This window comes from Oncorhynchus nerka, linkage group LG15 (assembly GCF_034236695.1).
Source record: "Oncorhynchus nerka isolate Pitt River linkage group LG15, Oner_Uvic_2.0, whole genome shotgun sequence".
Lineage (NCBI taxonomy): Eukaryota > Metazoa > Chordata > Actinopteri > Salmoniformes > Salmonidae > Oncorhynchus > Oncorhynchus nerka.
Genome location: NC_088410.1, coordinates 15,179,445 through 15,201,645, shown reverse-complemented (window position 1 = coordinate 15,201,645; position 22,201 = coordinate 15,179,445). Strand labels below are relative to the sequence as shown.

At 43.1% G+C, this 22,201-nt stretch overlaps 1 protein-coding gene across 1 annotated transcript in view; it reads left to right on the top strand.

Annotated features, from left to right (window-relative positions):
• Nucleotides 1-74: 74 nt before the first annotated feature.
• The window catches only part of LOC135560055 (tuberin-like), a 54,293-nt gene continuing 32,166 nt past the window's right edge, over nucleotides 75-22,201 (top strand). The window contains exons 1-6 of the mRNA XM_065001082.1: nucleotides 75-226; nucleotides 19,311-19,507; nucleotides 19,834-19,920; nucleotides 20,818-20,928; nucleotides 21,092-21,239; nucleotides 21,773-21,890. Coding sequence (XP_064857154.1) covers nucleotides 19,373-19,507; nucleotides 19,834-19,920; nucleotides 20,818-20,928; nucleotides 21,092-21,239; nucleotides 21,773-21,890 — 599 coding nt within the window. The 5' untranslated portion in view covers nucleotides 75-226; nucleotides 19,311-19,372. The remainder of the gene's footprint in view (nucleotides 227-19,310; nucleotides 19,508-19,833; nucleotides 19,921-20,817; nucleotides 20,929-21,091; nucleotides 21,240-21,772; nucleotides 21,891-22,201) is intronic.

Sequence of the window (22,201 nt, the reverse complement as noted above, 5' to 3'; positions counted from 1 at the left end):
TAGTAGGAACTACATTTCCCATCAACTCCCGCGACAAACGTGTTTTTATAGGAAGTGCCCGACAGTCCATCCGGTTGTCGAGTGGGGGGACTGATCTGACTTGGGGAAAGCTTTTGAAATATTGGGATAAACAAATTCTAAATGCATGAATTTGTCTTGCTCGGTATTTTGTCCACCTGCCAGCCTCGCGTGAATGACGCCAGAAACGCATCTAAATCGATAGAAGGTATGAACTTCCGTTGTTTTTAAAGCCCTAGGTCTGGAAAGAAAACAAGCAGATAGCTAGTCAACAATATCTATTTATTAGTGCTTGTTTGTGTCGCTCTTTCCCTGTCCGCTATTTTGTCAGCTGTTCCGGGCGGATGTTGAACATACACGAATGGGCACCTGACCGGGTACTGTTGTTACATCTAAAACAGAACTAGATAACATTAGTTAGCTGTCGTTGTTCACTCGGTTTTCTCTCTGCTTGACAGGGAGAATTATTTCAACATTCTCCTGGCTTGTTTCGTGGTACTCTCTCTCCCCCCTCCAGCTAGAACTCAATAGCTGATTGTCGCTGATCCCGAGGTTGTAGGTACTACTGACTAGCTACTGAAGTATGGCCTAATTGCGTCCCAAATGGCACTATATTCTATATGTAGTGATTGTGCCATTTGGGGCGTATTCTATATTAGCACGGACACACAAACTACCACTTTCCCGTGACCATAACAGAGTCCTCCTAGCTGCTTTCTGTACAAGCGGTTATTATTCGCTTTATGTAACAACAACGTTATGAATATCATATCAAAGGCCCTTTAGGATGTGCAGAGGAATGGAATGGTTCTAGGGCAATTGTTTGCTGTCTGATGTGCTCCTAACCCCTAGCTCCTAACCCCTAGCTCGCTTTGCAAGATGCATGTGGTGTGAGTCTGGACGTGTCCCTAGCTCCTAACCCCTAGCTCGCTTTGCAAGATGCATGTGGTGTGAGTCTGGACGTGCCCCTAGCTCCTAACCCCTATCTCGCTTTGCAAGATGCATGTGGTGTGAGTCTGGACGTGCACTAATTTCTGGAGAACCACGGGTGCAAAGGACACACACGATGTCGAGAAGGGGTGTGATGTTGGGGCATGTCTCTGTCCTGTCATTTATCTGTTTGACAGAAACTAATAGCAGTCACGTAATGCAAAAAGTTGGACCAGGGCTCTCTCAATTGATCTTTCCTTGATTCCTTGTACTCAACACATTTAAGTGAATTTTATTTCTGGTATAAAAATAAATAAAACAACATTGAAGGTCTGAGGAGAAGCAACCTTGTGGTTAAAAGGAGGCGAGTGGGTAGGATGTGAGGAAACGTAGTCTGAACATTGATAACCAACTGTTTTCTGAGACACTAAGACAACTCCATGGCTTTTCTAAATGATACAAAGTTCCCATAGAGGAGTGGAATAATGGACCACCCAATACTATTAATGTTCTCTCTCTACCACCCATACTATTAATGTTCTCTCTCTACCACCCATACTATTCATGTTCTCTCTCTACCACCCAATACTAGTCATGTTCTCTCTCTACCACCCAATACTATTCATGTTCTCTCTCTCTACCACCCATACTATTAATGTTCTCTCTCTACCACCCAATACTATTCATGTTCTCTCTCTCTACCACCCAATACTATTCATGTTCTCTCTCTCTACCACCCATACTATTCATGTTCTCTCTCTCTACCACCCAATACTATTCATGTTCTCTCTCTACCACCCAATACTATTCATGTTCTCTCTCTCTACCACCCAATACTATTCATGTTCTCTCTCTCTACCACCCAATACTATTCATGTTCTCTCTCTCTACCACCCAATACTATTCATGTTCTCTCTCTCTACCACCCAATACTATTCATGTTCTCTCTCTACCACCCAATACTAGTCATGTTCTCTCTCTACCACCCAATACTATTCATGTTCTCTCCTCTCTACCACCCAATACTATTCATGTTCTCTCCTCTCTACCACCCAATACTGGTCATGTTCTCTCTCTCTATCACCCAATACTAGTCATGTTCTCTCTCTCTACCACCCAATACTATTCATGTTCTCTCTCTACCACCCAATACTAGTCATGTTCTCTCTCTACCACCCAATACTATTCATGTTCTCTCCTCTCTACCACCCAATACTATTCATGTTCTCTCTCTCTACCACCCAATACTATTCATGTTCTCTCTCTCTACCACCCAATACTAGTCATGTTCTCTCTCTCTACCACCCAATACTATTCATGTTCTCTCTCTACCACCCAATACTATTCATGTTCTCTCTCTCTACCACCCAATACTATTCATGTTCTCTCTCTCTCTACCATCCAATAGTATTCATGTTCTCTCTCTACCACCCAATACTGGTCATGTTCTCTCTCTCTACCACCCAATACTGGTCATGTTCTCTCTCTCTACCACCCAATACTAGTCATGTTCTCTCTCTACCACCCAATACTATTCATGTTCTCTCTCTCTACCACCCAATACTATTCATGTTCTCTCTCTCTACCACCCAATACTATTCATGTTCTCTCCTCTCTACCACCCAATACTATTCATGTTCTCTCTCTCTACCACCCAATACTAGTCATGTTCTCTCTCTCTCTACCACCCAATACTAGTCATGTTCTCTCTCTCTACCACCCAATACTAGTCATGTTCTCTCTCTCTACCACCCAATACTATTCATGTTCTCTCTCTACCACCCAATACTATTCATGTTCTCTCTCTACCACCCAATACTATTCATGTTCTCTCTCTACCACCCAATACTAGTCATGTTCTCTCTCTACCACCCACACTATTCATGTTCTCTCTCTCTACCACCCAATACTATTCATGTTCTCTCTCTCTACCACCCAACACTATTCATGTTCTCTCTCTCTACCACCCAATACTATTCATGTTCTCTCTCTCTACCACCCAATCCTATTCATGTTCTCTCTCTCTACCAGCCAATACTAGTCATGTTCTCTCTCTCTACCAGCCAATACTAGTCATGTTCTCTCTCTCTACCACCCAATACTATTCATGTTCTCTCTCTCTACCACCCAATACTATTCATGTTCTCTCTCTCTACCACCCAATACTATTCATGTTCTCTCTCTCTACCACCCAATACTAGTCATGTTCTCTCTCTACCACCCAATACTATTCATGTTCTCTCTCTCCCACCCAATACTGGTCATGTTCTCTCTCTCTACCACCCAATACTAGTCATGTTCTCTCTCTACCACCCAATACTATTCATGTTCTCTCTCTCCCACCCAATACTGGTCATGTTCTCTCTCTACCACCCACACTATTCATGTTCTCTCTCTCTACCACCCAATACTATTCATGTTCTCTCTCTCTACCACCCAATACTATTCATGTTCTCTCTCTCTCTACCACCCAATACTATTCATGTTCTCTCTCTACCACCCAATACTATTCATGTTCTCTCTCTCTACCACCCAATACTATTCATGTTCTCTCTCTCTACCACCCAATACTAGTCATGTTCTCTCTCTCTACCACCCAATACTAGTCATGTTCTCTCTCTCTACCACCCAATACTAGTCATGTTCTCTCTCTCTACCACCCAATACTAGTCATGTTCTCTCTCTACCACCCAATACTATTCATGTTCTCTCTCTACCACCCAATACTATTCATGTTCTCTCTCTACCACCCAATACTAGTCATGTTCTCTCTCTACCACCCACACTATTCATGTTCTCTCTCTCTACCACCCAATACTATTCATGTTCTCTCTCTCTACCACCCAATACTATTCATGTTCTCTCTCTCTACCACCCAATACTATTCATGTTCTCTCTCTCTACCACCCAATACTATTCATGTTCTCTCTCTCTACCACCCAATACTAGTCATGTTCTCTCTCTCTACCACCCAATACTAGTCATGTTCTCTCTCTCTACCACCCAATACTAGTCATGTTCTCTCTCTCTACCACCCAATACTAGTCATGTTCTCTCTCTCTCTACCACCCAATACTAGTCATGTTCTCTCTCTCTCTACCACCCAATACTAGTCATGTTCTCTCTCTCTCTACCACCCAATACTATTCATGTTCTCTCTCTCTCTACCACCCAATACTATTAATGTTCTCTCTCTACCACCCAATACTATTCATGTTCTCTCCTCTCTACCACCAATACTATTCATGTTCTCTCCTCTCTACCACCCAATACTATTCATGTTCTCTCTCTACCACCCAATACTATTCATGTTCTCTCTCTCTACCACCCAATACTAGTCATGTTCTCTCTCTCTCTACCACCCAATACTAGTCATGTTCTCTCTCTACCACCCAATACTATTCATGTTCTCTCTCTCTCCCACCCAATACTGGTCATGTTCTCTCTCTCTCTACCACCCAATACTAGTCATGTTCTCTCTCTCTACTACCCAATACTAGTCATGTTCTCTCTCTCTCTACCACCCAATACTATTCATGTTCTCTCTCTACCACCCAATACTATTCATGTTCTCTCTCTCCCACCCAATACTGGTCATGTTCTCTCTCTCTACCACCCAATACTGGTCATGTTCTCTCTCTCTACTACCCAATACTAGTCATGTTCTCTCTCTCTACCACCCAATACTATTCATGTTCTCTCTCTACCACCCAATACTATTCATGTTCTCTCTCTCTACCACCCAATACTAGTCATGTTCTCTCTCTACCACCCACACTATTCATGTTCTCTCTCTCTACCACCCAATACTAGTCATGTTCTCTCTCTCTACCACCCAATACTATTCATGTTCTCTCTCTCTACCACCCAATACTATTCAGGTTCTCTCTCTCTACCACCCAATACTAGTCATGTTCTCTCTCTCTACCACCCAATACTATTCATGTTCTCTCTCTACCACCCAATACTATTCATGTTCTCTCTCTCTACCACCCAATACTAGTCATGTTCTCTCTCTACCACCCACACTATTCATGTTCTCTCTCTACCACCCAATACTAGTCATGTTCTCTCTCTCTACCACCCAATACTATTCATGTTCTCTCTCTCTACCACCCAATACTATTCAGGTTCTCTCTCTCTACCACCCAATACTAGTCATGTTCTCTCTCTCTACCACCCAATACTAGTCATGTTCTCTCTCTCTACCACCCAATACTAGTCATGTTCTCTCTCTCTACCACCCAATACTAGTCATGTTCTCTCTCTCTCTCTACCACCCAATACTAGTCATGTTCTCTCTCTCTCTACCACCCAATACTATTCATGTTCTCTCTCTCTCTACCACCCAATACTATTCATGTTCTCTCTCTCTCTACCACCCAATACTGGTCATGTTCTCTCTCTCTACCACCCAATACTAGTCATGTTCTCTCTCTCTCTACCACCCAATACTAGTCATGTTCTCTCTCTCTCTACCACCCAATACTAGTCATGTTCTCTCTCTCTCTACCACCCAATACTATTCATGTTCTCTCTCTCTCTACCACCCAATACTATTAATGTTCTCTCTCTACCACCCAATACTATTCATGTTCTCTCCTCTCTACCACCAATACTATTCATGTTCTCTCCTCTCTACCACCCAATACTATTCATGTTCTCTCTCTACCACCCAATACTATTCATGTTCTCTCTCTCTACCACCCAATACTAGTCATGTTCTCTCTCTCTACCACCCAATACTAGTCATGTTCTCTCTCTACCACCCAATACTATTCATGTTCTCTCTCTCTCCCACCCAATACTGGTCATGTTTCTCTCTCTCTACCACCCAATACTAGTCATGTTCTCTCTCTCTACTACCCAATACTAGTCATGTTCTCTCTCTCTCTACCACCCAATACTATTCATGTTCTCTCTCTACCACCCAATACTATTCATGTTCTCTCTCTCTCCCACCCAATACTGGTCATGTTCTCTCTCTCTACCACCCAATACTGGTCATGTTCTCTCTCTCTACTACCCAATACTAGTCATGTTCTCTCTCTCTACCACCCAATACTATTCATGTTCTCTCTCTACCACCCAATACTATTCATGTTCTCTCTCTCTACCACCCAATACTAGTCATGTTCTCTCTCTACCACCCAATACTAGTCATGTTCTCTCTCTCTACCACCCAATACTATTCATGTTCTCTCTCTCTACCACCCAATACTATTCAGGTTCTCTCTCTCTACCACCCAATACTAGTCATGTTCTCTCTCTCTACCACCCAATACTATTCATGTTCTCTCTCTACCACCCAATACTATTCATGTTCTCTCTCTCTACCACCCAATACTAGTCATGTTCTCTCTCTACCACCCACACTATTCATGTTCTCTCTCTCTACCACCCAATACTAGTCATGTTCTCTCTCTCTACCACCCAATACTATTCATGTTCTCTCTCTCTACCACCCAATACTATTCAGGTTCTCTCTCTCTACCACCCAATACTAGTCATGTTCTCTCTCTCTACCACCCAATACTAGTCATGTTCTCTCTCTCTACCACCCAATACTAGTCATGTTCTCTCTCTCTACCACCCAATACTAGTCATGTTCTCTCTCTCTCTACCACCCAATACTAGTCATGTTCTCTCTCTCTACCACCCAATACTATTCATGTTCTCTCTCTCTACCACCCAATACTATTCATGTTCTCTCTCTCTCTACCACCCAATACTGGTCATGTTCTCTCTCTCTACCACCCAATACTAGTCATGTTCTCTCTCTCTACCACCCAATACTAGTCATGTTCTCTCTCTCTACCACCCAATACTATTCATGTTCTCTCTCTCTACCACCCAATACTATTCATGTTCTCTCTCTCTACCACCCAATACTATTCATGTTCTCTCTCTCTACCACCCAATACTATTCATGTTCTCTCTCTCTACCACCCAATACTAGTCATGTTCTCTCTCTCTACCACCCAATACTAGTCATGTTCTCTCTCTCTACCACCCAATACTATTCATGTTCTCTCTCTCTACCACCCATACTATTCATGTTCTCTCTCTCTACCACCCAATACTATTCATGTTCTCTCTCTACCACCCAATACTGGTCATGTTCTCTCTCTCTACCACCCAATACTGGTCATGTTCTCTCTCTCTACCACCCAATACTGGTCATGTTCTCTCTCTCTACCACCCAATACTGGTCATGTTCTCTCTCTACCACCCAATACTATTCATGTTCTCTCTCTCTACCACCCAAACTATTCATGTTCTCTCTCTCTACCACCCATACTATTCATGTTCTCTCTCTCTACCACCCAATACTATTCATGTTCTCTCTCTCTACCACCCAATACTATTCATGTTCTCTCTCTCTACCACCCAATACTATTCATGTTCTCTCTCTCTACCACCCAATACTAGTCATGTTCTCTCTCTCTACCACCCAATACTAGTCATGTTCTCTCTCTCTACCACCCAATACTAGTCATGTTCTCTCTCTCTACCACCCAATACTAGTCATGTTCTCTCTCTCTACCACCCAATACTAGTCATGTTCTCTCTCTCTCTACCACCCAATACTATTCATGTTCTCTCTCTCTCTACCACCCAATACTATTAATGTTCTGTCTCTACCACCCAATACTATTCATGTTCTCTTCTCTCTACCACCCAATACTATTCATGTTCTCTCCTCTCTACCACCCAATACTATTCATGTTCTCTCTCTACCACCCAATACTATTCATGTTCTCTCTCTCTACCACCCAATACTAGTCATGTTCTCTCTCTCTCTACCACCCAATACTATTCATGTTCTCTCTCTACCACCCAATACTATTCATGTTCTCTCTCTACCACCCAATACTGGTCATGTTCTCTCTCTCTACCACCCAATACTAGTCATGTTCTCTCTCTCTCTACCACCCAATACTATTCATGTTCTCTCTCTACCACCCAATACTAGTCATGTTCTCTCTCTCTACCACCCAATACTAGTCATGTTCTCTCTCTACCACCCAATACTAGTCATGTTCTCTCTCTCTACTACCCAATACTAGTCATGTTCTCTCTCTCTCTACCATCCAATAGTATTCATGTTCTCTCTCTACCACCCAACACTATTCATGTTCTCTCTCTCTACCACCCAATACTATTCATGTTCTCTCTCTCTACCACCCAATACTATTCATGTTCTCTCTCTCTACCACCCAATACTAGTCATGTTCTCTCTCTCTCTCTACCACCCAATACTAGTCATGTTCTCTCTCTCTACCACCCAATACTATTCATTTTCTCTCTCTCTCTACCACCCAATACTATTCATGTTCTCTCTCTCTACCACCCAATATTAGTCATGTTCTCTCTCTACCACCCAATACTGGTCATGTTCTCTCTCTCTACCACCCAATACTGGTCATGTTCTCTCTCTCTACCACCCAATACTAGTCATGTTCTCTCTCTACCACCCAATACTATTCATGTTCTCTCTCTCTACCACCCAATACTATTCATGTTCTCTCTCTCTACCACCCAATACTATTCATGTTCTCTCCTCTCTACCACCCAATACTATTCATGTTCTCTCTCTCTACCACCCAATACTAGTCATGTTCTCTCTCTACCACCCAATACTGGTCATGTTCTCTCTCTCTACCACCCAATACTGGTCATGTTCTCTCTCTCTACCACCCAATACTAGTCATGTTCTCTCTCTCTACCACCCAATACTATTCATGTTCTCTCTCTACCACCCAATACTATTCATGTTCTCTCTCTACCACCCAATACTATTCATGTTCTCTCTCTACCACCCAATACTAGTCATGTTCTCTCTCTACCACCCACACTATTCATGTTCTCTCTCTCTACCACCCAATACTATTCATGTTCTCTCTCTCTACCACCCAACACTATTCATGTTCTCTCTCTCTACCACCCAATACTATTCATGTTCTCTCTCTCTACCACCCAATACTATTCATGTTCTCTCTCTCTACCAGCCAATACTAGTCATGTTCTCTCTCTCTACCAGCCAATACTAGTCATGTTTCTCTCTCTCTACCACCCAATACTATTCATGTTCTCTCTCTCTACCACCCAATACTATTCATGTTTCTCTCTCTACCACCCAATACTATTCATGTTCTCTCTCTCTACCACCCAATACTAGTCATGTTCTCTCTCTACCACCCAATACTATTCATGTTCTCTCTCTCCCACCCAATACTGGTCATGTTCTCTCTCTCTACCACCCAATACTAGTCATGTTCTCTCTCTACCACCCAATACTATTCATGTTCTCTCTCTCCCACCCAATACTGGTCATGTTCTCTCTCTACCACCCACACTATTCATGTTCTCTCTCTCTACCACCCAATACTATTCATGTTCTCTCTCTCTACCACCCAATACTATTCATGTTTCTCTCTCTACCACCCAATACTATTCATGTTTCTCTCTCTACCACCCAATACTATTCATGTTCTCTCTCTCTACCAGCCAATACTAGTCATGTTCTCTCTCTCTACCAGCCAATACTAGTCATGTTCTCTCTCTCTACCACCCAATACTATTCATGTTCTCTCTCTCCCACCCAATACTGGTCATGTTCTCTCTCTCTACCACCCAATACTGGTCATGTTCTCTCTCTCTACTACCCAATACTAGTCATGTTCTCTCTCTCTACCACCCAATACTATTCATGTTCTCTCTCTCTACCACCCAATACTAGTCATGTTCTCTCTCTACCACCCAATACTATTCATGTTCTCTCTCTCCCACCCAATACTGGTCATGTTCTCTCTCTCTACCACCCAATACTAGTCATGTTCTCTCTCTACCACCCAATACTATTCATGTTCTCTCTCTCCCACCCAATACTGGTCATGTTCTCTCTCTACCACCCACACTATTCATGTTCTCTCTCTCTACCACCCAATACTATTCATGTTCTCTCTCTCTACCACCCAATACTATTCATGTTCTCTCTCTCTACCACCCAATACTATTCATGTTCTCTCTCTACCACCCAATACTATTCATGTTCTCTTTCTCTACCACCCAATACTAGTCATGTTCTCTCTCTCTACCACCCAATACTAGTCATGTTCTCTCTCTCTACCACCCAATACTAGTCATGTTCTCTCTCTACCACCCAATACTAGTCATGTTCTCTCTCTACCACCCAATACTATTCATGTTCTCTCTCTACCACCCAATACTATTCATGTTCTCTCTCTACCACCCAATACTATTCATGTTCTCTCTCTCTACCACCCAATACTAGTCATGTTCTCTCTCTCTCTACCACCCAATACTATTCATGTTCTCTCTCTCTACCACCCAATACTATTCATGTTCTCTCTCTCTCTACAACCCAATACTATTCATGTTCTCTCTCTACCACCCAATACTATTCATGTTCTCTCTCTCTCCCACCCAATACTGGTCATGTTCTCTCTCTCTCTACCACCCAATACTAGTCATGTTCTCTCTCTCTACTACCCAATACTAGTCATGTTCTCTCTCTCTCTACCACCCAATACTATTCATGTTCTCTCTCTACCACCCAATACTATTCATGTTCTCTCTCTCCCACCCAATACTGGTCATGTTCTCTCTCTCTACCACCCAATACTGGTCATGTTCTCTCTCTCTACTACCCAATACTAGTCATGTTCTCTCTCTCTACCACCCAATACTATTCATGTTCTCTCTCTCTACCACCCAATACTAGTCATGTTCTCTCTCTCTACCACCCAATACTATTCATGTTCTCTCTCTACCACCCAATACTATTCATGTTCTCTCTCTACCACCCAATACTATTCATGTTCTCTCTCTCTACCACCCAATACTAGTCATGTTCTCTCTCTCTACCACCCAATACTAGTCATGTTCTCTCTCTCTACCACCCAATACTAGTCATGTTCTCTCTCTCTACCACCCAATACTATTCATGTTCTCTCTCTACCACCCAATACTATTCATGTTCTCTCTCTACCACCCAATACTATTCATGTTCTCTCTCTACCACCCAATACTATTCATGTTCTCTCTCTACCACCCAATACTAGTCATGTTCTCTCTCTCTACCACCCAATACTATTCATGTTCTCTCTCTCTACCACCCAATACTATTCATGTTCTCTCTCTCTACCACCCAATACTATTCATGTTCTCTCTCTACCACCCAATACTATTCATGTTCTCTCTCTCTCCCACCCAATACTGGTCATGTTCTCTCTCTCTCTACCACCCAATACTAGTCATGTTCTCTCTCTCTACTACCCAATACTAGTCATGTTCTCTCTCTCTACCACCCAATACTATTCATGTTCTCTCTCTCTCTACCACCCAATACTATTCATGTTCTCTCTCTCCCACCCAATACTGGTCATGTTCTCTCTCTCTACCACCCAATACTGGTCATGTTCTCTCTCTCTACTACCCAATACTAGTCATGTTCTCTCTCTCTACCACCCAATACTATTCATGTTCTCTCTCTCTACCACCCAATACTAGTCATGTTCTCTCTCTCTACCACCCAATACTATTCATGTTCTCTCTCTACCACCCAATACTATTCATGTTCTCTCTCTACCACCCAATACTATTCATGTTCTCTCTCTCTACCACCCAATACTAGTCATGTTCTCTCTCTCTACCACCCAATACTAGTCATGTTCTCTCTCTCTACCACCCAATACTAGTCATGTTCTCTCTCTCTACCACCCAATACTATTCATGTTCTCTCTCTACCACCCAATACTATTCATGTTCTCTCTCTACCACCCAATACTATTCATGTTCTCTCTCTACCACCCAATACTAGTCATGTTCTCTCTCTACCACCCACACTATTCATGTTCTCTCTCTCTCTACCACCCAACACTTCATGTTCTCTCTCTCTACCACCCAATACTATTCATGTTCTCTCTCTCTCTACCACCCAATACTATTCATGTTCTCTCTCTCTACCACCCAATACTAGTCATGTTCTCTCTCTCTACTACCCAATACTAGTCATGTTCTCTCTCTCTACCACCCAATACTATTCATGTTCTCTCTCTACCACCCAATACTATTCATGTTCTCTCCTCTCTACCACCCAATACTATTCATGTTCTCTCTCTCCCACCCAATACTGGTCATGTTCTCTCTCTCTACCACCCAATACTAGTCATGTTCTCTCTCTCTACCACCCATACTATTCATGTTCTCTCTCTCTACCACCCAATACTATTCATGTTCTTTCTCTACCACCCAATACTATTCATGTTCTCTCTCTCTACCACCCATACTATTCATGTTCTCTCTCTCTACCACCCAATACTATTCATGTTCTCTCTCTCTACCACCCAATACTAGTCATGTTCTCTCTCTACCACCCAATACTTATCATGTTCTCTCTCTCCCACCCAATACTGGTCATGTTCTCTCTCTCTACCACCCAATACTAGTCATGTTCTCTCTCTCTACCACCCAATACTATTCATGTTCTCTCTCTCTACCACCCAATACTAGTCATGTTCTCTCTCTACCACCCAATACTATTCATGTTCTCTCTCTACCACCCAATACTAGTCATGTTCTCTCTCTACCACCCACACTATTCATGTTCTCTCTCTCTACCACCCAATACTATTCATGTTCTCTCTCTACCACCCAATACTAGTCATGTTCTCTCTCTACCACCCACACTATTCATGTTCTCTCTCTCTACCACCCAATACTATTCATGTTCTCTCTCTCTACCACCCAATACTATTCATGTTCTCTCTCTCTACCACCCAATACTATTCATGTTCTCTCTCTCTCTACCACCCAATACTATTCATGTTCTCTCTCTCTCTACCACCCAATACTATTCATGTTCTCTCTCTCTACCACCCAATACTAGTCATGTTCTCTCTCTCTACCACCCAATACTAGTCATGTTCTCTCTCTCTACCACCCAATACTATTCATGTTCTCTCTCTACCACCCAATACTATTCATGTTCTCTCTCTACCACCCAATACTATTCATGTTCTCTCTCTCTACCACCCAATACTAGTCATGTTCTCTCTCTCTACCACCCAATACTAGTCATGTTCTCTCTCTCTACCACCCAATACTAGTCATGTTCTCTCTCTCTACCACCCAATACTATTCATGTTCTCTCTCTACCACCCAATACTATTCATGTTCTCTCTCTACCACCCAATACTATTCATGTTTCTCTCTACCACCCAATACTAGTCATGTTCTCTCCAATACTATTCATGTTCTCTCTCTCTCTACCACCCAACACTTCATGTTCTCTCTCTACCACCCAATACTAGTCATGTTCTCTCTCTCTCTACCACCCAATACTATTCATGTTCTCTCCTCTCTACCACCCAATACTATTCATGTTCTCTCTCTACCACCAATACTATTCATGTTCTCTCTCTCTACCACCCAATACTATTCATGTTCTCTCTCTACCACCCAATACTGGTCATGTTCTCTCTCTCTACCACCCAATACTGGTCATGTTCTCTCTCTACCACCCATACTATTCATGTTCTCTCTCTCTACCACCCATACTATTCATGTTCTCTCTCTCTACCACCCAATACTATTCATGTTCTCTCTCTCTCTACCACCCAATACTATTCATGTTCTCTCTCTCTACCACCCAATACTAGTCATGTTCTCTCTCTCTACCACCCAATACTAGTCATGTTCTCTCTCTCTACCACCCAATACTATTCATGTTCTCTCTCTACCACCCAATACTATTCATGTTCTCTCCTCTCTACCACCCAATACTATTCATGTTCTCTCCTCTCTACCACCCAATACTATTCATGTTCTCTCTCTCCCACCCAATACTGGTCATGTTCTCTCTCTCTACCACCCAATACTAGTCATGTTCTCTCTCTCTACCACCCATACTATTCATGTTCTCTCTCTCTACCACCCAATACTATTCATGTTCTTTCTCTACCACCCAATACTATTCATGTTCTCTCTCTCTACCACCCATACTATTCATGTTCTCTCTCTCTACCACCCAATACTATTCATGTTCTCTCTCTCTACCACCCAATACTAGTCATGTTCTCTCTCTACCACCCAATACTTATCATGTTCTCTCTCTCCCACCCAATACTGGTCATGTTCTCTCTCTCTACCACCCAATACTAGTCATGTTCTCTCTCTCTACCACCCAATACTATTCATGTTCTCTCTCTCTACCACCCAATACTAGTCATGTTCTCTCTCTACCACCCAATACTATTCATGTTCTCTCTCTACCACCCAATACTAGTCATGTTCTCTCTCTACCACCCACACTATTCATGTTCTCTCTCTCTACCACCCAATACTATTCATGTTCTCTCTCTACCACCCAATACTATTCATGTTCTCTCTCTACCACCCAATACTAGTCATGTTCTCTCTCTACCACCCACACTATTCATGTTCTCTCTCTCTCTACCACCCAACACTTCATGTTCTCTCTCTCTACCACCCAATACTAGTCATGTTCTCTCTCTCTCTACCACCCAATACTATTCATGTTCTCTCCTCTCTACCACCCAATACTATTCATGTTCTCTCTCTACCACCAATACTATTCATGTTCTCTCTCTCTACCACCCAATACTATTCATGTTCTCTCTCTCTACCACCCAATACTAGTCATGTTCTCTCTCTCTCTACCACCCAATACTATTCATGTTCTCTCCTCTCTACCACCCAATACTATTCATGTTCTCTCTCTACCACCAATACTATTCATGTTCTCTCTCTCTACCACCCAATACTATTCATGTTCTCTCTCTACCACCCAATACTGGTCATGTTCTCTCTCTCTACCACCCAATACTGGTCATGTTCTCTCTCTCTACCACCCAATACTGGTCATGTTCTCTCTCTCTACCACCCAATACTGGTCATGTTCTCTCTCTCTACCACCCAATACTAGTCATGTTCTCTCTCTCTACCACCCATACTATTCATGTTCTCTCTCTCTACCACCCAATACTATTCATGTTCTCTCTCTACCACCCAATACTATTCATGTTCTCTCTCTCTACCACCCAATACTATTCATGTTCTCTCTCTCTACCACCCAATACTAGTCATGTTCTCTCTCTACCACCCAATACTAGTCATGTTCTCTCTCTACCACCCAATACTAGTCATGTTCTCTCTCTACCACCCAATACTAGTCATGTTCTCTCTCTACCTCCCAATACTAGTCATGTTCTCTCTCTCTACCAGCCAATACTAGTCATGTTCTCTCTCTCTACCACCCAATACTAGTCATGTTCTCTCTCTCTACCACCCAATACTATTCATGTTCTCTCTCTCTACCACCCAATACTATTCAGGTTCTCTCTCTCTACCACCCAATACTAGTCATGTTCTCTCTCTCTACCACCCAATACTAGTCATGTTCTCTCTCTCTACCACCCAATACTAGTCATGTTCTCCTCTCTACCACCCAATACTAGTCATGTTTCTCTCTCTCTCTACCACCCAATACTAGTCATGTTCTCTCTCTCTACCACCCAATACTATTCATGTTCTCTCTCTCTCTACCACCCAATACTATTCATGTTCTCTCTCTCTCTACCACCCAATACTGGTCATGTTCTCTCTCTCTACCACCCAATACTAGTCATGTTCTCTCTCTCTACCACCCATACTATTCATGTTCTCTCTCTCTACCACCCAATACTATTCATGTTCTCTCTCTCTACCACCCAATACTATTCATGTTCTCTCTCTACCACCCAATACTATTCATGTTCTCTCTCTCTACCACCCATACTATTCATGTTCTCTCTCTCTACCACCCAATAATATTCATGTTCTCTCTCTACCACCCAATACTGGTCATGTTCTCTCTCTCTACCACCCAATACTGGTCATGTTCTCTCTCTCTACCACCCAATACTGGTCATGTTCTCTCTCTCTACCACCCAATACTATTCATGTTCTCTCTCTCTCTACCACCCAATACTATTCATGTTCTCTCTCTCTCTACCACCCAATACTATTCATGTTCTCTCTCTACCACCCAATACTATTCATGTTCTCTCTCTCTCCCACCCAATACTGGTCATGTTCTCTCTCTCTACCACCCAATACTAGTCATGTTCTCTCTCTCTACCACCCAATACTAGTCATGTTCTCTCTCTCTACCACCCAATACTATTCATGTTTCTCTCTCTACCACCCAATACTAGTCATGTTCTCTCTCTCTACCACCCAATACTAGTCATGTTTCTCTCTCTACCACCCAATACTAGTCATGTTCTCTCTCTACCACCCAATACTATTCATGTTCTCTCTCTACCACCCAATACTGGTCATGTTCTCTCTCTCTCTACCACCCAATACTAGTCATGTTCTCTCTCTCTACTACCCAATACTAGTCATGTTCTCTCTCTCTCTACCACCCAATACTATTCATGTTCTCTCTCTACCACCCAATACTATTCATGTTCTCTCTCTCCCACCCAATACTGGTCATGTTCTCTCTCTCTACCACCCAATACTGGTCATGTTCTCTCTCTCTACTACCCAATACTAGTCATGTTCTCTCTCTCTACCACCCAATACTATTCATGTTCTCTCTCTCTACCACCCAACACTATTCATGTTCTCTCTCTCTACCACCCAATACTATTCATGTTCTCTCTCTCTACCACCCAATACTATTCATGTTCTCTCTCTCTACCACCCAATACTAGTCATGTTCTCTCTCTCTACCACCCAATACTAGTCATGTTCTCTCTCTACCACCCATACTATTCATGTTCTCTCTCTCTACCACCCAATACTATTCATGTTCTCTCTCTCTCTACCACCCAATACTATTCATGTTCTCTCTCTCTACCACCCAATACTAGTCATGTTCTCTCTCTCTACTACCCAATACTAGTCATGTTCTCTCTCTCTACCACCCAATACTATTCATGTTCTTTCTCTACCACCCAATACTATTCATGTTCTCTCTCTCTACCACCCATACTATTCATGTTCTCTCTCTCTACCACCCAATACTATTCATGTTCTCTCTCTCTACCACCCAATACTAGTCATGTTCTCTCTCTACCACCCAATACTTATCATGTTCTCTCTCTCCCACCCAATACTAGTCATGTTCTCTCTCTCTACCACCCAATACTATTCATGTTCTCTCTCTCTACCACCCAATACTAGTCATGTTCTCTCTCTACCACCCAATACTATTCATGTTCTCTCTCTACCACCCAATACTAGTCATGTTCTCTCTCTACCACCCACACTATTCATGTTCTCTCTCTCTACCACCCAATACTATTCATGTTCTCTCTCTCTACCACCCAATACTATTCATGTTCTCTCTCTCTACCACCCAATACTATTCATGTTCTCTCTCTCTCTACCACCCAATACTATTCATGTTCTCTCTCTCTACCACCCAATACTATTCATGTTTCTCTCTCTACCACCCAATACTAGTCATGTTCTCTCTCTCTACCACCCAATACTAGTCATGTTCTCTCTCTCTACCACCCAATACTAGTCATGTTCTCTCTCTCTACCACCCAATACTATTCATGTTCTCTCTCTACCACCCAATACTATTCATGTTTCTCTCTCTACCACCCAATACTATTCATGTTCTCTCTCTACCACCCAATACTAGTCATGTTTCTCTCTACCACCCACACTATTCATGTTCTCTCTCTCTCTCTACCACCCAACACTTATTCATACTATTCATGTTCTCTCTCTACCACCCAATACTATTCATGTTCTCTCTCTACCACCCAATACTATTCATGTTCTCTCTCTCTACCACCCAATACTGGTCATGTTCTCTCTCTCTACCACCCAATACTGGTCATGTTCTCTCTCTCTACCACCCAATACTGGTCATGTTCTCTCTCTCTACCACCCAATACTGGTCATGTTCTCTCTCTCTACCACCCAATACTAGTCATGTTCTCTCTCTCTACCACCCATACTATTCATGTTCTCTCTCTCTACCACCCAATACTATTCATGTTCTCTCTCTCTACCACCCAATACTATTCATGTTCTCTCTCTCTACCACCCAATACTATTCATGTTCTCTCTCTCTACCACCCAATACTAGTCATGTTCTCTCTCTCTACCACCCAATACTAGTCATGTTCTCTCTCTACCACCCAATACTAGTCATGTTCTCTCTCTACCACCCAATACTAGTCATGTTCTCTCTCTACCTCCCAATACTAGTCATGTTCTCTCTCTCTACCAGCCAATACTAGTCATGTTCTCTCTCTCTACCACCCAATACTAGTCATGTTCTCTCTCTCTACCACCCAATACTATTCATGTTCTCTCTCTCTACCACCCAATACTATTCAGGTTCTCTCTCTCTACCACCCAATACTAGTCATGTTCTCTCTCTCTACCACCCAATACTAGTCATGTTCTCTCTCTCTACCACCCAATACTAGTCATGTTCTCTCTCTCTACCACCCAATACTAGTCATGTTCTCTCTCTCTACCACCCAATACTAGTCATGTTCTCTCTCTCTCTACCACCCAATACTATTCATGTTCTCTCTCTCTACCACCCAATACTATTCATGTTCTCTCTCTCTCCCACCCAATACTGGTCATGTTCTCTCTCTCTACCACCCAATACTGGTCATGTTCTCTCTCTCTACCACCCATACTATTCATGTTCTCTCTCTCTACCACCCAATACTATTCATGTTCTCTCTCTACCACCCAATACTGGTCATGTTCTCTCTCTACCACCCAATACTGGTCATGTTCTCTCTCTCTACCACCCAATACTGGTCATGTTCTCTCTCTCTACCACCCAATACTGGTCATGTTCTCTCTCTACCACCCAATACTATTCATGTTCTCTCTCTCTACCACCCAATACTATTCATGTTCTCTCTCTACCACCCATACTATTCATGTACTCTCTCTACCACCCAATACTATTCATGTTCTCTCTCTACCACCCATACTATTCATGTTCTCTCTCTACCACCCAATACTATTCATGACCTCTCTCTACCACCCAATACTATTCATGACCTCTCTCTACCACCCAATACTAGTCATGTTCTCTCTCTACCACCCAATACTAGTCATGTTCTCTCTCTCTACCACCCAATACTATTCATGTTCTCTCTCTCTACCACCCAATACTATTCATGTTCTCTCTCTCTACCACCCAATACTATTCATGTTCTCTCTCTCTACCACCCAATACTATTCATGTTCTCCTCTCTACCACCCAATACTAGTCATGTTCTCTCTCTCTGACCCTGCTGGTTCTACTAACCTGTGTTCCTCCCTGTTTCCCCCAGAGCCCCAGTAGAGTGTAAGCTGCCTGGTCCCTCCCCACAGGACCCCTCCTGGACCCCCAGCCATGAACAAGCAGCCCAGTAAAGAGAGTCTGAAGGACAAGGTAAAGGGGATATTTGGTTTGGGATCCCCTCGACCCCCCAGCAAGCAGACAGAGAGCAAGCCCTCAGAGTTCATCATCACACTGGATATACTCAAGGTATGTAAGAGTGTGATGCGACTACGCACACACACACACACACACACACACACACACACACACACACACATACTGCACACACACACACACATACATGCACACACACACACACACACACACATACTGCACACACACACACACACACACATACTGCACACACACACACACACACACACACACATACTGCACACACACACACACACACACACACACATACTGCACACACACACACACACATACTGCACACACACACACACACACACATACATACTGTACACACACAATCAGTTTTCTGTCTCTGACCATCTTGCTGTCTTTCTCTTCAGGAGCTGCACCCTGACTGTGGCATTAGCAACAGAATCCGGGTTGCTAACCATGTCTCTGACCTGGCCAAGGCCAAGAAGTTTGAGGAGGTGAGAGAGCACACCGTGTGTGTGTGTGTGTGTGTTAGACTGGTTAGCTAACAACGTCACAAAAAAGATGCACACACTTCAGTGTGTCAGAAGTCAGTGTGTTGTGATTCTACATGGCCACACAGCGACAAGAAGCTGTCGTGTGGGGAATCGTCTGGGGCTCCTTTTCAGCTCGTTTCTTAAAATCTGGTTCTTGATAACATGTCTTGTTTTGACTGAGGTCACGTCTATGCTACTACTGTATGGTTAAAATCTGCCAGCTAGCTAACCAACAACTGTAATGATGTATTTAAGAGACCAGTGTTCATTGTGCAAATGTATTTATGTTTTCAATAAACATTTGGAGATGAAATGTTTAGTTTCCGTGTTGCCAACAATCTAAGTCGACCCTGTCTGTTGTTCAGCACATGTCGCTATTGTTGCTAAACAACCAACTGTCTATTAATCTGGTGTGTCTATTAATGTGTGTGTGTGTGTGTGTATTAATGTGTGTGTGTGTTGCCTCCCTCTCTGTGTGAGTGTGTGTGTGTGTGTGTGTTGCCTCCCTCCCTCTGTGTGTGTGTTGCCTCCCTCTCTGTGTGTGTGTGTGTGTAATAATGTGTGTGTGTGTTGCCTCCCTCTCTGTGTGTGTGTGTGTAATAATGTGTGTGTGTGTTGCCTCCCTCTCTGTGTGTGTGTGTTAATGTGTGTGTGTGTTGCCTCCCTCTCTGTGTGAGTGTGTGTGTGTGTTGCCTCCCTCTCTGTGTGTGTGTGTAATAATGTGTGTGTGTGTTGTCCTCCCTCTCTGTGTGTGTGTGTAATAATGTGTGTGTGTGTTGCCTCCCTCCCTCTGTGTGTGTGTGTGTTGCCTCCCTCTCTGTGTGTGTGTGTGTGTATTAATGTGTGTGTGTGTTACAGCATGCAGTGGAAGCCGTATGGAAGGCGGTGGAGGACATGCTGACTCCAGAACAGCCACCTGAAGCTAGACATGCGGTCCTGCTGCTCCTCAGAGCTGTCATACAGGGACAGGTACACACACACATAGACACACACACAGAGACACACACACAGAGACACACACACAGAGACACACACATTATCTAGGAGGCACCACAGAGAACAAGAAAGTATGTTGATTTCCTGTGTATGTTGCCTCCCTCTCTGTGTGTGTGTGTGTGTGTGTGTCTACCAGGGTGAGCGTCTGGGTCCTCTGCGGGCCTTCTTCTTCAAGGTGATCAGAGACTACCAGCCGTCCAATGAGGACCTGTCTGACAGGCTGGAGGTGTTCAAGGCCCTGACGGAGAACGGGAAGGACATCACGTACCTGGAGGAGGACATAGGTGAGACAACATCAACCCTTTTTACACTTTGACCTGTGATGTAGATGGTTCCACCCCACAGTCTTTTGACAGACGTTACACTACCATGTTACCATGTTATGGAGTCTGTCCACGAGATATTCACTGGCCCAATGAATAGCCCAACTGGGACCCTTGAGAAAGATATTGACTGATTTGGTCACAATATTTTTGACTGATTTGGTCACAATATTTTTTGACTGATTTGGTCACGATATTTTGACTGATTTGGTCACGATATTTTGACTGATTTGGTCACGATATTTTGACTGATTTGGTCACGATATTTTGACTGATTTGGTCACGATATTTTGACTGATTTGGTCACGATATTTTGACTGATTTGGTCACGATATTTTGACTGATTTGGTCACAATATTTTTTGACTGACTGGTCACGATATTTTGACTGATTTGGTCACGATATGTTTGACTGATTTGGTCACGATATTTTTGACTGATTTGCTCGTGATATGTTTGACTGACTGGTTGATTTAATTTATTGATCACCTGCAGCTGGGTTTGTCCTGCTGTGGATGGACATTGGTCTGACCGCTGACTTCCTCCACGTCCTGGTCAACCTGGTCAAGTTCAACAGCTGCTACCTCGACCAGAACGTATCCGTCATGGTCCAGTAAGAACACACACAGTCTTGTACAACTAACCTTGTGGGGACACACAATTCAGTCCCATTCAAAATACTATTTTCCCTAACCTTAATCCCTAACCTTAATCCCTAACCTGTACCCTAACCTGTACCTAACCTGTACCCTAACCTTAACTCGAAACCCTAGCTCCTAACCCTCAACCTCACTCTAACTCCTAACACTAATTCTACCCTAAACCCTAAACCCCACTAGAAATGGCATTTGACCTTGTAGGGACTAACAAACTGTCCCCAGTTGGTCAAATTTTTGTTAGTATAATATTTTTGTGGGGTCTTCT